This window comes from Heteronotia binoei, chromosome 6 (assembly GCF_032191835.1).
Source record: "Heteronotia binoei isolate CCM8104 ecotype False Entrance Well chromosome 6, APGP_CSIRO_Hbin_v1, whole genome shotgun sequence".
Lineage (NCBI taxonomy): Eukaryota > Metazoa > Chordata > Lepidosauria > Squamata > Gekkonidae > Heteronotia > Heteronotia binoei.
This window is the reverse complement of record NC_083228.1, coordinates 123341882-123357849: the sequence shown is the minus strand read 5'-3', so window position 1 is coordinate 123357849 and position 15968 is coordinate 123341882. Positions and strand designations below refer to the sequence as shown.

Below are 15968 nucleotides of genomic sequence, written 5' to 3'. Positions count from 1 at the left end.
CTTTCACCAGTACCCCATGTCATACATACAGACTCATAACTCATTGAGAGCAAAATGTTGGTATTATTTCTGAAATGAAATCAACAGACCATATTACCTTAGCCCAGGCCTTCCCTGGGCCTTGTGTGCTTCACTGTCTCCTAGAGTTGCAAGGCCCCTGGTAAGGGTACAGAATCCCCTTGCTTCCATTGCTCACTGCTGCTCTGAGTCATAGAGTTTGGCTACCAGCTCTAAGAATCATGAGAAAAAGGAAAGGTCCCCTGTGCAAGCACCAGTCATTTCTCTGTGGTAAAACCATAGAGTTTCTGATGATTCCTAGACCTACCTATGCCACTTCCATGGGGATTTTTTTTACCAGAAGTGATGGGATGCTGAAACCAGTATTATGCTCCACTCCATGTCTCTGTCCACAGTCTTTTTGTTGGTTGCCAGGCCCTGCTTGGTAATCTTACTGTCACCAGGGTGATCTTACTGTCACCATTATTTCGTTAAATAATAATATGTATATGTTTAATTTTATATAATTAATTATTCACATTTATATTCTTATTTAATGTTTTGCTATCTGCCTGACACTGGCTGCTCATCTGCTGACCAAACACATGCAGTAGCAAAATACAGTAAAGTAACACATTGGTACTTGCAGAACAGATATTGTGGAGAGAAAAGCTTACTCTGTGAGGCCTTTGTATGTCCTGTAAGGCAGTGTTTCCCAGTCTTGGGTTGAGAAGTCTCTGAAAGTGGGTTCCAGGCCAACTCTTCCTAATAGGAAACTGTGAATCTTCCAACATGGTGCTCAAGAGCATTCTGGTACCCATCAGTGTGAGTTCTCATATCCACTTTCTTCTTCCCCAGAATATCTTTTCCCTCAAAGTAAAGAGCTATTCCTAGTTCTGTTCTGCTTCATTGGAGCAGGAAGTGCTTCAGAAGAGCATAGCAGAAATCTCCTGTGTGTCCATAGAAAACACCTATTCAGAAACAATTGCTTCCACTGCAATAGGATTATTAGCTTTGAATCTTCTAACATCTTGTGATTGGCTTCAGCCCTGCATGGTGGCCATTTTTTTATTACTCCAAATGGCAGCCATTTTGTGGTGGCACCCTCTGTGTCTCTTCTGTACCATGAACTACTGGAGAATGAGGGGCCTTGTGCCAATGGAAATATGATAGACCTGTGGACCTGATATCTCACTTATAGAATCTGAACTCACAGCTTCAGAGCACCAGTCAGATGTCTTCGCCTCCGGGAGGTTTGAAGAACGTTCTATCTTGGATTGAACTTGGGGCTGCATCATAGTGGCAGGGGGATTTGGGGGACATTCTGTGGGTGAGTGGGAAATTGCACACAACATCCCCAACATGATGATGTCACCCAGAAGTGACATCATCGCATTGGCAGTGTTGAAGGCTACATTCTGGTTTTTGAGCAAAACTCTATGAGGTTTTGGGGTTTTTTGCTTCAAAACCGTAGAGTTTGCCCAAAACCCAGAGCATCGCAGTGTGATGTCCATGGTGCAATGACATCATCCAGAAGTGACATCATCATATTGCGGACACTGCACAACAATGTTACTATTTGGGAGTGGGGTTTCCTCTACTAGCCAGCTTGCTGGCAGCAGACTGAAACCCCCAAAAGAGGGGGAGCCCCCAGCCAAACCTGGGGGATGGCATCCCTAGCATGGGGTTTATAAGATCTTTGGGACAGATTCTCAACAAGACTCCTTTATGGAGGGTTACGTCCCATTTGAGTGACTGTCTGAAGCAGATAGAATCCAGGACACAGCACATAGGCTACAATCCTAAGAACTCTTTTCAGGGAATAACCCCATCAAATAAAATGGGACTTACTTCAGTGTTCCCTCTAAGCTGTGCATGTGAGCGGCTGTTCATTAACACAGGATGCCCTGCTCAGCAGCAGTGTGGAGCCATACAGGGTCTTGTGGTGCCCATTGCCCATTTAAAGATGGCCACAGTTATATTCTGCTCAGGATGTAAATTGTTCTTCTCAGTAGGGCAAAAAAAATAAATAAATTAGAGAGAACATTGCTTCCAAGTACACTTTCATAGGATTGTTTTCACAAAGCCTTGGGTCATCTCGAGTTTTTGGTACCAGCCCCTTCACCCCTGTCCTCATCATGAGAAGATCAGGACTGAAGATACGCTATTCAAAGAAATGCAGGATCTCCCCTGAACAGACATGAGCTGCACTGAAGGGGAAGAAGCAGGTACACTCCAAGCTACATACAACCCAAGACAAAACACAGCCCCCCCCCCAAAGCCCCCCAGCAGATTGCTTTGCCCTTGACATCGATGAGGATCACTTGCCCTTGCTCTCCATGTTGGAGATCACAGTTGTAGGCCCTAGTAGCATTGCTGAAATAGGACAGATGCTTCTGCTGAAGCATGGTCATGGAAAGGATTGCATGGGTTCCAGCAGTTATAAAGACAGCTGCAGCAGCATACAAATCACAGGAGCACCTCCAGTCCACTCCCTCCTCCCCCCCCCCCTTCCGAGAGAGAGAGAGGTGCTGGTGGTGGCAGTTATATGCATAGACGGCTTCAAGAGGGGATTGGATAAACATATAGAGCAGAAGTCCATCAGTGGCTATTAGCCACGGGGTATAGACAGAACTCCCTGTCTGGGGCAGTGATGCTCTGTATTCTTATGCTTGGAATGGGCAACGTGGGAGGGCTTCTAGTGTCCTGCCCCCACTTAGTGGACCTCCTGATGGCACCTGGGTTTTTTTGACTACTGTGTGACAGAATGTTGAACTGAATGGGTCATTAGCCTAATCTAACATGGCTTTTCTTATGTTCAGAGAGAGAGAGAGAGAACATAATATTTCATCAGCTTAACTGCCAAAATGTTAAGCATAGCAGGTTGTAACTTATTAAGAGCCTTCTGTGCCGTTCCAGCATTTTGGAAGAGTAGCTTGGAAAAACAGAGATATTAAGCTCTATTCACCCACCCGCGGGGGGGCCCCCCCCAAATTTGGGGTTTTGGATTGTGTCACCTTCTCTCACATGCTGGAGTTTATGAAGCATGAGATATTCCCTCCCCCCCCCCCATTCTCTCCACTGTGATATTGGCTGCTTTTATGGATTTTTGCCTTTGATGGAAAGGCTGTCTTAACAAATCTTCATCTTAACCACAGTCAGCCTTTACCAACTTCAGTTGTTCCCCTAATGAGAAAGAAATGGATAACGTTCACAAGGCATTAATATCGATCAGCTCCAAAGTTTTCACAAATCAGCTGAGGTAATGTGGCCTGCTCTTGACCACCTGCTAGCAAAGGGGAAGTTGGTCACTTGCGGCCGACAATAGTTTTATTTTTAACTGTGGAGGGTTTGCTGTCCAGCACGTCCCACTCTTATCAATGGGTAAACCCATTTTGCAGAATTCTTGCAGCTCCCAGGGTAAGGAAGGATGGAGGGAAGGTGTGAGGGGGAGACCATAGAACACACAGGTTCCGTTTCTGTCTCTCGTGCACAGCAGAGCAAAATAAGGAAGGAAAGGCACTGTCATAGGGACAAGAGGGAGAGGTAATGCAACCAAATAGTACAGAAGATTGCTTTAGCCATCTTTAAACCAAATTGCCCCTGAAAAAGAGACCAAATGGGTGTTTCTTCTACACTGAGTTAATGTGAGCTAGCTCACAGTTTTATAGCCACCAGCTCACACATTTTTAAAGTACACAACTTTAAAGCTCACAACTTTAATGCCAAAGTAGAATTTTTGCTCACAAAACTCCACAGCTTAGAGGGAGCATTGGTCGAAACCACTGTTTCTAGTACACTTTTTGAGACCTCTGGTTCTCTTTTCTCTCTTTTGTAGTCCCTTCATATTTTCAGGCATCTTTACAGTCATGAGGACTAGAAACCTATTTGAAAAGAAAGGTCATGGTTGGCGTCACATCCAGGAATCCTGAGAGCTAGGATCCACCAAAGCAGAAGTTTGGAGCTACATCTCTCATAATTTCAGAGTCTGTTTAGAGTCTTATATGAGGGTTCCAACTTTTTGTTGCTTGTCAGCTGTGGACAGCCCTCTGGCAGTTCCAGGATTAAGTTCAAACAAGTGAGGGACCCGCAAGGACTTACAGGAGGCATCTCACGTTCCTCTTCACCACTATTTCTTCTTTCCCTTTCCTGAAGGCCTCTATAGCCTCTCCCATTTTCCTCTTCCTTCTCTACTTCCCACCCAGAGACATGCCTACTTTTTATCTGTCCCTGATCTTCAGCTATTTTTATTATTTATTTACTTCATGCCTTTCTCTCCTTTGAGGGCCCAAAGAAGCTTATATCATTCTCCTGTCCTTCATTTTATCCTCGCAATAACCCTGTCAGGTCAGTAAGAGTTGCCAACTCCAGGCTGGGAAATCCCCAAATATGAGGATGTAGAGTCTGAGGGGGGGGCTAGGGAGTTGAGAGATCTCATTGGGCTATAATGCCATAGAATCCACCATCCAATACAGTCATTTTATCCAGATGAACAGATTTTTGTTGTGTGAGAGTTCAGTTGTAACTTGGAGACTGGCAACCCTAGGATAGGTCAAGAATGTGCAACTCAGCCAAGGTCACCCAGTGAGCTTCTGCTGTAGGGTGGGGAATAAAACACGGGTTTCCTAGATCCTAGTCTGAAACACTAACCACTGTACCACAATGGCATTTGGGGGAGTGGTTCCTGTTTAACAGTAGCAAGCAGCTCAGTGGTTGCTGCTGGGCCTGGCCCCAATTAATCGTCTCTCAAAGGCCAAAGCTGCTCTGGAAAGGGCCATACCCTCTTCCCATTGCCTTTCATTGACAGAAACCAAGGCTTGAAGACTGGGAGTACTTTATGATGGCCTAGCAACACCCACTGAGGTGTTCATTCCCTAAAGCTACAGGCACTGCTTGTGTTATTTTTAGGGAAGTTTAATCCCCTCTTCCCATTTTTTTTAAAATGAGATTTCAGATTTTTCTGCAAACCTGGGGCATTTTTTTATGTTTGTTCATGGCTCCAGTCTCCCAATTTAAGTATCCACAGATCTGGCCATGCTGAGAATTAAATATATCGATACAACATTTTCCACTGCAAATTTGTAATAAAACTACTAAAAAGCAAATTTGTAATGAAACTACTGTATTTAAACCAACACCTGTCTCCACTGTCTATGGGAATCAGGAATAATACAATGAATTATTTTGTGTGGATGCCTTTGCAAGTGACTGTTTTCCCTTTACCTGTTGCCTAGTAATTCTAATAGTTACAATCATACCAGTAATAGAAGAAGATGATATTGGATTTATAAAGGTAAAAGTCCCCTGTGTATGCTTCAGTCGTTTTCGACTCTGGGGTGACGTTGCTTTCACAGCGTTTTCACGGCAGACTTTTTACAGGGTAGTTTGCCATTGCCTTCCCCAGTCATCTACACTTTCCCCCCGGCAAGCTGGGTACTCATTTTACCAACCCTGGAAGGATGGAAGGCTGACTCAACCTTCCCCAGTCATCTACACTTTCCCCCCAGCAAGCTGGGTACTCATTTTACCAACCCTGGAAGGATGGAAGGCTGACTCAACCTTGAGCTGGCTACCTGAACCAGCTTTCGCTGGGATTGAACTCAGGTCATGGCTTTGACTGCAGTACTGCAGTTTTACCACTCTGAGCCACGGGGCTCTTTTAATTGGATTTATATCCCACCCTATACTCAGTGGTCACAATCTCCTTTACCTCCCCCCCCCCCACACCCACAACAGACACCCTATGAGGTAGATGGTGCAGAGAGAGGTCTCACAGAAGCTGTCCTTTCAAGGGCAAACTCTGGGAGAGCTATGGCTAACCCAAGGCCATTCCAGCAGCTTCAAGTGGAGAAATGGAAAATCAAACCCAGTTCTCCCAGATAAGAGTCTGCCTACTTAACCACTACACCAAACTGGCTCTCAGTTGTAGGACACAGTAAAATACTCAAGAACCTGAAAAAAGATCACTCTCCTTGGAAAAAAAAAAAAGATAAGATCTCTAGTCCACAGTGTTGAGAGAGAGAGAAAGATAGCTTACAAACATTCTTGCAGTTTCTTGCTCACCTTTGCAAATCAAGTGAAATTTGGAGGGATCTTCCAGTAGGCCAGTAGGTGAATTTTCTCAGTCCGCATAATTCCTGTGCAAGGCTTGCCTTTTCCTTTTGACCTTTGGACTGTTGCATCTACTTCTCTGTGCCCCTATAGTTACTTCCCAAACCCTTCACATTTCCTCCACTTCCTTTCCTAGTGCCTATTCTACTCTCAGCCCATAAGATTGGAATTTAAGTGGGTTTTTAAACATTTATTGAAGATAAAATGCCCAAGTGATGTCATTAGAAAACGTAGACATTAAGCAAATTTATGCACGTATCACAGTGTCAGATTAATTTATCCCTTTGACATCTTTAGGAATGTTTCTTCTAAGCTGGCGTTTCCCGAAGGCAGGGTCGTGACCCAGCACCGGGCTGTAGAGCCCTCAACGCTGGGCCGCGGGGCCTCCAGTCCCCTAGCCACCCCGCCTTCCCCCACATCGCGTCTCCCTCCCCTGGATCCCGCACCTCCGTGCCTCCTTCCCCACCGCAGGCAGGTCAGTTTCATGCTGTGCAAAGCCCTTGTCCCCCCCCCCCCGGACTGATCGGCCGATCGGTGGGAAATTGGCGCTGAGCTCATTCCACGCTGGGCCAAGCCAGCCACAGGTTGAACAGACTGCAGCCGAAAAGGGCGCATGGCTCCTTCCTCCTCCCTCCCCGGCACTTCCTTCCCATCCAGGAAGTGCCGGAGAGGGAGGAGCCATGTGCCCTCTTCAGCCGTAGTCTGTTCGACCTGTGGCTGGCTTGTCCCAGCATGGAATGAGCTCAGTGCCAATTTCCCACCGATCAGGCAATCAGTTGCCCCCCACACACCTTCCCCCCCCCCCGGCGGGTTAGTGCCCCCACCTCCTCTCCTTCCCTCCTTTCCCCACTGCTGGTAAATTTCCGGCTTTGTAAAGCTCGCCCCACCCCCGGCCGACCATCTCCTCGACGAGGAAAACGGAGCTGCGATAATTCAGCGCTGAAGCATGCCGCCGGCATTTCGAAGGGACCGTGCCTGGAAAGTGGGGAAGGGATCAGCCACGTGCCCTTTCCAGGCGCACTCTCTTCGAAATGCCGGCAGCATGCCTCAGTACTGAATTATCTCAGCTCCATTTTCCTCATCGAGGAGATGGAGAGGGGGAGCTTTACAAAGCCGGAAATATACCAGCGGTGGAAAAGGGAGGGAGAAGGAGGCGCTTGCAAAGCGAGAGTCAGCATTTCTAAAAGTGAGCTGCTCCCATCCCATTTTTTCCTTTTTTCTTTTCTTTTCCTTTCTTTTCTCTTTCTTTCTTCCTTTTGTCCCTCCTTCTTTCACTCCTTCTTTCCCCTTTCCTTCCTTCATATTTCCTTTCTCTTTCTCTCCCCCTCCCTCCCTTTCATTTATTCTTTCTTCCTTTCTTTCTTTCATCAGTCTTTTCCCATCCTCTCTCTCTCTCTTTCTGTCAGTCTTTTCTCCTTCCTTCCTTCCCATTGCTAATCTGAATAGACCTGGGGGGCGGGGAGAGATGTCCTGCCATTTAATGTTTTCCCAGCACTGCCATTTCAGGTCAGTTCCTTCCTTCCTCCCTCCCTCCCTCCCTTCCTTGCCATTGCTAATCTGAGTAGACCTGGGGGGTGGGGGGGCAGAAGCTTGAAATGTCCTGCTATTTCATGGTTTCTCAGGCTGCCATTTCATGGTTTCCCAGGATGAGAGCATTTTATATTTTTAGTTTTCTGGTGTGTGATCTTTTTGCTTCTTCTTGATTTTTTATTTTTAAAATTGCATTTCAAAATTCCACCATCTCCTACTTTTCCTAAAAAATATATTGTAAGAGTTTTAGGCTTGTTTGTACATCAATTCCTGTCTCCTGACTCCACCCCCAAATTTTAGTGGGCCACAAAGGAGAAGGCTGCGGGGCGGGGTGAAGTTTGGGAAACCCTGTTCTAAGCCATGGTCACTCCTCATCACATACTGTAATCTGTGCTGCTGTAGGACTACCATGCAGGGCAGTCAGGCTCCTACCTGAATTGCTGTGGTCCTTTGAGCCATTGTGAAGGGCTGACTGATCCAGATGATTTGCAACCTTTCTGTGTTTCTCCTTCTCTTTAATAGGTTCCGCAAACATCAATGACCGCAGCATGCTGGGGAAACGAGACAGTGAAATGGCCATCATTGTACAGGATACTAACACTGTTCCTTCAATGATGGACGGTCAGGATTACAAAGCCGGAAGATTTGCTCACTCTCTCCGCCTGCAGTGCTTCAGGTACCATGGGTGAAAACTGCTTTCTTCAAGGAACACTATTGTGGTGCACTCAACCTTTGAGGGGGTGGGATTAGAACTGAGATACTCCAATAAACATGCAGCGAGTGGTGACCAAACCTGCTTAATGTAAGAGCCACATGGAATAGACATCAGATGTTTGAGAGCTGGAAGATGGGAAGGAAAGAAGGCAAATAGGTGGGTGGGGGAGGGGTGAAAAGAAAGCAACTTTAATTTTAGATGCATTCTCCAAGCCACCAGCAGGTGATTTAAAGAGACAATTGCCTCCTCCAAGCTGGAGGGGAGGATGGCTTCAAGAGCCACACAATATGTGTGAAAGAGCCACATGTAACTCCTGAGATACCGTTTGGCCACCCTACCTTAAAGCATCAAACTTATCTGACTATTTAACCGTCACATTTGGGTCCCCACCCTCCACCCAAGGAGCACTTGGTCATCCTGTTTTGCCTTCATAAGAGCACTATGGGGTAGGGCAGACTATGAGCATGTATCTTTCCAAGGCTGTGCAAGTGAGGCTTAGAACCAAGCAAGGTTCTGAACCCAGATCGTCCCAGTCCAGTTCCAGCCTGCTACACCACACTAATCATTTATTATCATCTGAAATTTACAGTTGATTTAGGAATACACTGGGTCCATCCTGTTTTTATCCATGGGGAAATATATTCCCTGGGTTCTTGCATCCAGGGCCATTATATTATGCTGCTGTAATATTGTTCCAACTCCAATGCAGCAAGAGGGTCCGGGGGCCGGATTATCTTAAAGACTTCCTATGCCTAACCTGTTTGACTTTTCAGATCAGTGTCTAACGACCTTGTATGGATCTGCTTGTCATCTTTCAATTAAATGGGATGCATGAAGGCCTTGGAAGGGGCACTCCCCAGACATTGAACTACCCTCTTTGGTTTTTCCAAATGATCTGTGAAAACATGTCATATTTTAGTCCTGTCCTAACTGGACCGTCTTCTATTACTATAAGTCATTAAATTACAACAAATAGCTCTCTTACAATTTGATTTTATATGTTTTTGTTCATTTCTATTTTGATATTTTTTTGAAAATACTATTTTTAAACATAGTCATTAGTTGCTTCGGTGCTCTCTGATAGAAAAACAGAATATTGCAAATAAATCATAGGAGCCCCCTTAAGGCAGCGTGATGGGCATGAAGCAAGATTCTTTTGGCAGCAATGTACCTGGGAAGGCATTATTTGGCACAGCAGTGTGGTGTAGAGCAGGGGTGGCCAATGGTAGCTCTCCAGATGTTTTTTGCCTACAACTCTCCCATCAGCCCCAGCCATTGGCCATGCTGGCTGGGGCTGATGGGAGTTGTAGGCAAAAAACATGTGGAGAGCTACCGTTGGCCACCCCTGGTGTAGAGATTAACAGTGTTGGCCCAGGACTGGGGAGACCCAGGTAGGACTGTCAACTCTAGAAATTTTGGGAGTGGAGCCTGAGGAGGGGAGGGACCTCAGCAAGGTATATTGTCATAGAATCCAGCCTTGCAAAACAACCATTTTCTCCAAGGGATTGATCTCTGTCATTTGGAGATCAGCTGTAATTCTGGGAGATCTGCAGGCCCCACCTGGAAGTTGGCAACCCTAGGCCCAGATTCTGATTAAGCCCTCCACACAGACCTCTGAAGCTCACTGAGTAACCTTAAACACCTCATCCTCTCTAAAAACAATGTTATGACAATAAAACAGAGGACAACTAGGCCTATCACCCTGAATTCCTTGGAGGAAGGATGGGAACATAAATATGGTAGAGAATTTGAGTCCCATAGACCGAGAGAAGCCAACAGGGGTTGACTCCATTGTGAGTAGCCAGCCAGATACGGGGGAAAGAGTACAAAGTTAAGAGGTAGCCTCATCTGCAACATGGTGCAGTTCTATAGCCTAGATTTAATCCACAGAAGATGATGATATTGGATTTATATCCCGCCCTCCACTCCGAATCTCAGTGTCTCACAATCCCCTTTATCTTCCTCCCACGATAGACACCCTGTGAGATGGGTGGGGCTGAGAGGGCTCTCTCAGTAGCTGCCCTTTCAAGGACAACCTCTGCCAGAGCTATGGTTGACCCAAGGCCATTTCAGTATGTGCAAGTGGAGGAGTGGGGAATCAAACCCGGTTCTCCCAGATAAGAGTCCGCACACTTAACCACTACATCAAACTGGCTCTCTCTGAGGTACTCCAGGTGTTGCTTTTGTAAAGAGGCCTCTCCTCCTTCTCCTCCTCCTCTTCTTCTTCGCTACGCAGTGTTTTAAACTTTATATATATATATATATATATATATTGGCTTGACCTCCTTTTGCAGTAGGAACTGAACAAATGCCACTTTGCTGGAAGCACTTTACTGCCACCCTCTTCCATTGATCGGAGGTGGTGTTGTCTTTTGTTTCGATGGGGATTTGTTCAATCAGAGAATCCATCTGCTCCAGAGTGCAGCTATTTTCTCATGGAAGGGAAAAAAACCCTCTCCCTCTGTTCCATCTGGATGCTTTTTTAAAAAATCTGAAAGAAGGGAGGAAGGTGGGGGAACAGTTAAGGCTGACAGAATATTCTGCAGAGAAAATGGTGGCAATCAGGCAGAGAATTCACTCTCTGAATTTATCAAGTGCTGAGGGAACTTCTGTGGGAATTGGAAACAGGATTTCTGGACCGCTTCATACATGTTATTTTCTCCCTTACAAGATTGTAAGAAAAACCATGTGTTTGTGTTAAAATCTACTACGAACACATGTGAAGCTGCCTTATTCTGAGCAATGAATCAGAGCAATGGTTCATCATAGTCAGTAGTGTCTACTCAGACTGGCAGCAGCTTTCCAGGGTCTCAGGGGGAGGTCTTTCACATCAGCTACTGAAAGGTCAACAACCTTTTTGAGCCTGTGGGCATCTTTTGAATTCTGGCACAGGGTGGTGGGCACGATCACAAAATGGCTGCCACAGGAGGTGGAGCCAACCACAAAATGCCAGGGAGAGAGGTTATATATAACTCTAATAGCATCTCTTCAGCATTTCATGAAGAAGCTCTGTTTAACAGGATGTCTTATAATCTGCATAGCCAATCAAAAGCCCTGCTGTGCAAAAGCCCCGCCTATATCTGCCCACTTTCTAAAAACACCTGGCTGGCACCAGGAACAGTCTTGGCAGGTGCCATGGCACCCACGGGCAGCATGTTGGGGTCCCCTAACCTTATACCATGTTTACATGTCCATTTATTTGGCAAGCTAGACCCACACATCACATTCATAATTAATGGTGTTTCATGGACTTTTTTTCTTGCAGCCATTTGGGGATGAAATAAATCTTATGTGAAATGTCATACAGAACTTCTCATTACCAGGGTCTGAACCTGTGTCATACTTTGGGAGAATTCTCAACTTGCTAAACTTTGTCTCTGTGAGCCAAGCTAGATGAGATGTTAAGATTCCAAGTATTGTTTAAAGGACACTTGCAACTATATGGGACTCCTGTTTGGATTTAGAGATGTGTTGCTGCGGAAAATGGTATTAACCCATTCGGCCACCATATACATTTGTGGATTGAAACTGACCTGTTGATATTGCCCCCTTAGGGGAAAAAGACAGGCAATGAGAAACAGCCTGTCTTTTTTCACTTGCCAAGGCTAATAAGAGTTCTGGGGCAGGAGGCAGTTGCAGTTGGTGAAACTATATGATGGGTGAAAGATTAAACCCCTTCTGCCTCCTTACAACAACTCTTATCTGAATTTGGGCCCTCTACAGATGACATTACCTGTGTTGAAGTCAATGCATGTAGAGAAAGAGTATGAAGTCTGAATTAGTACAAAGTATTCAAATGGTAGACTCCATTCTCTCGGTCCAGAATGCTGCTTTTTCAAACATTCCTAAACATGGGAATGGAACCTGCATTCATGCACATTGTGCATGCCTAGACTCCATGCTTCTAGGCCAGCAGTTATGTGTGGGTGGGGACCAGAGTTATAATGTTGTATGCCCCCTCACCCAGTGCATTTTGTTTTCAATACATGTCATCTCAGGCCTCAATTGAAAGGACAGTAATGCTGGGGAAAAATTGAGGGCAGCAGGAAAAGAGTAAGACCCAACCTGAGATCGATTGACTCACTCAAGGAAACTGCAGCCCTCAGTTTGCAAGACCTGAGCAAGGCTGTTAACAACAGGACATATTGGAGGCCATTAATTCATAGGGTTGGAAGCTACATGGTAGCACTTAACACACAATATCATCTCTAGAAGGATGACTATTTGACTTTTCAAAGTGATGGGAGCATCCAATCATGGGTCTCTCATCATCATGTCTGTATAGGCCCTGAAAAGAGTCTTATTCTGGCTATAAAAATCATCATAACATGGTAATGTGCCACAGAGTCTGCGGCACTCGCCAGTCCAGCACAAGACTTCTTTCAATTTCTCATCTCTGCCTTACCCATGAGAGTTTCTTTTGAGTCCATCTAGAGATGCTGTAGCTGCACCTCCTTTTGCAAACAATGCTGACCCTGAATCATAAAGGAAAAATCTGAATTTAGGATCTGGTGGTGGAAAGTGCCGTAAAGGTGCAGCCAACTTATGGTGACACCATTGGGTTTTCAAGGCAAGAGACCTTCAGAGGGGTTTCTCCTTTGCCTGCCTCTATATAAAAACCCTGGACTTCCTCAGTGGCCCCTCATCCAAATACTAACCAGGGCTGACTCTGCTTAGTTTCTACCATCTGTCGAGATCAAGCTAGCCTGGTCCATCCATGTCAGGGCCAATTTATGATCTCGTTCCCACTATTTCCAATGTGAAACTTTGCGCTAAGTTTGTCCTGCTGCAAAAAAAAGAAATAAAAATTAAAAATCCATCTTTGCGATAACAGTATATCTTCTCGTCCAAACGCTTTTTTTTTTTTTGTCTTTTAAAAATATCCCCTAATTTAATGCCGGCACAGCCAGAGAGTACGACGTATAATTAGCCATCCCTCTGAAAGTGCAGCTGCTATCCAACTGACCAGATAAGCTAGAGTGTAGCTGCAACAAAATAAATTAAATCTCCCCCCTCCTTTCTCTTTACTGCTGTCTCTTGGAAGTATGTGCCCCTTAGACAGCCTCACAGAAATAATGAATCCATGACATTTTATTGGAGAAAATGATGCACTGAAATGGAGTGGCCAAGCCTTGGTAATTAATCTCAACCTTTAGTTGGATTGTGTAGGGGGTGGGGGAAACCTCTGGAACATCTTCCCGATGCTCAGATTTGTTTTTGGTTTTTTTGCATTCCTGAGACTTATCCTGCAAGATCTCCAGTAGATATTTTCCTCTCATTTTTCTTCGTCTTCCTGCCTTTCTTAGAGTTGTCCTTGGAAGTGCAACAGATCCTAGTGACCTGCAGGACCCTGTTTGTGACAAATTCTTCAAGGAAGTGTGGGTTGCAACTGCTGCACGCAATGCCACAATTTTTGATAAGGTGAACTGTAGCTCCAATTCTGTTTTGAGAAAATACTGGAGATCTGGGGGGATGGGACCTGGGGAGGGCAAGATTTGGGGAGGGGAGTTACCTCAGCAGGGTATAATGTCATACAGTCTACTTTACAAAGCTGCCATCCCAGGGAACTGCTCTCTATAGTCTGGAGCTGAATTGTAATTCTGGGAAATATCCAGTCCCCACTTGGCCAGTGTCAGCCCTACTAGCCCCCTTTTCTTAACAAGGCATATAAAGAACAATCTGTATTCATAAGTGAGAGATCTGAAGGGAAGATGGCTCTTTTAGAATTCGTAGTAGTAGTAGTTGTTGTTATTACTACATAAATTTAATTTCTATGCTGTCCATTTTCCAAAATTGGGCTCAGGGCAGTGCACAACGTATCTCATCAGTACAGAGTAAAAGCATATAACAAACATGAATACAATAATAAGTTCAGAAGGTCTTTTGGCCAGCAGAAAAAGATTCACAATCCTTGGGGGTTTCTGAGCCTAAAGAACTTCGGGCCCACACACGTCCATTTTTACCCTTTTCAGAGTTTGGTAATTTTCATTTTTGTCTAAAAAGATTTGCAGACAGAGATACTTCTCAAGTTTTCTCTCTGAAGAGGAAAGGGGAAACATTTAAACTTTGACATGTCTTCTGCCAAAGAATGCTGGGAATTGTAGTTTTGTGAGGTAGGAAGAATCTTGTTAAAAATTCTGTGGCCCATGTCAACTATAGCTTCTTGAACAGTTTAAGTCTCTTGGGAAAAGAACTTTTGGGAAAATGTCTGTCCTAATATGTTTTCCTTCATCTGCCATTTCTTTAATTAGGTTTTTCGATGCCTTCCCAGTGACCAAGTGAACAACTTAACCCATCTACGGGAGTTCATCACAAAACCAAAGCTAGCCTGTGAGAACCCTGCAAAGGCAACTGAAGAACTCAAAAAGATCCACGGATTTCTAGTTCAGTTCCCCTTTCGTTTCTTGGATGAAGAGAATTTGCTTCCCTCTGTCGGAACAAAGGAATCCATGGTGCCCATGGAGACATGGACTTAAGCAAAACTGGATCAAAACCCACTTAGAGAAATGGTTGCAGGCATCTTTTTCTGCCATAGGGTGGGAAAAAAGATTTCCACCTATCCAAAAGTGCCTTTGATTGGACAGTTTCTGACAAAAAATACTGTATTGCAGAGGGAGAAAAACTGAAAACAACCAATGACTGACAGGTTCTGCTAAAGGATAAAAGAAGGCCCTCCTCAACGTATCTTAGATGGGTGTGTGTGAAAATACAAGCCAGTTCTACAGAAAACCACACATTATACTACAACGTACTTCACATATTCCATGCATGCTTAACTCTGCATGGCTGGTTGTTTCAGACATGAATCAGAATCACTTTTCTGTGAACAACTGTAATAAGGCATTTTGCTTCTGCTATCCATCCTTTGGCCCAGACCTGGAATGGTCTAGGCTAGCCCGATCTCATCAGATCTTGGAAGTTAAGCAGGGTTAGCCTGCTTGGATGAGAGGCCACCAAGGAAGTCCAGGGTAGCTATTCAGAGGCAGACAATGGCAAACCACCTTCTCTTGCCTTGAAGAACCCTATGGGGTCGCCATAAATAAGCTGCAACTTGACGGCACTTTACATGCACTCATCTTTTGCATGGGACAGTGTTTGGTAACCCATTGCCACCACAAGATGACTAAGGCCATTGCCAATATGATTTACCTCTAAGTCAGGACAAAATGAACCCACATCGGTCTGTCTGGTTTAAGAAGTCTGCACTGAACACTTACCTATATGACTATTAGCCATGTGCTGCAACCATGCATGTACTGTAGTTGTGATGATACGTCCATGGTGGGTGGTAGGATGCTTATGTTGGCTAAATCGTTGATCCTAGGGGTTGTCTAGATAGACTTTCTTTTCTTCAACCACTTTTTTTTTTGTATTCTGTAAATGTGCGTAACAACTGTAGAGAAACTCTGCACGATGCCACTTTTTGGCATGACTATGATCACTAGCTGTTGAGCATAGGTTGTCAACGTTTGCACAGAGCTTTTTTCCCCTTCGCTATATTTAGAGCAAGAAGTCATTCTAGTCCTGCAGTGCCTGCATGTGTTCCATTGCAACAATATGTGTCGAGAACCTTTTCAGATAGTATTGGGAGCTTTGGCATTGATGGATGTCCCCC

General features: G+C 45.0%; 1 protein-coding gene across 1 annotated transcript in view; it reads left to right on the top strand.

Moving 5' to 3' along the window:
* Nucleotides 1-14855, top strand: part of PLD1 (phospholipase D1) — a 169808-nt gene extending 154953 nt beyond the window's left edge. The window contains exons 24-26 of the mRNA XM_060242509.1: nt 8161-8314; nt 13660-13774; nt 14605-14855. Coding sequence (XP_060098492.1) covers nt 8161-8314; nt 13660-13774; nt 14605-14829 — 494 coding nt within the window. The 3' untranslated portion in view covers nt 14830-14855. The remainder of the gene's footprint in view (nt 1-8160; nt 8315-13659; nt 13775-14604) is intronic.
* The last annotated feature ends 1113 nt before the right edge of the window (nt 14856-15968 follow it).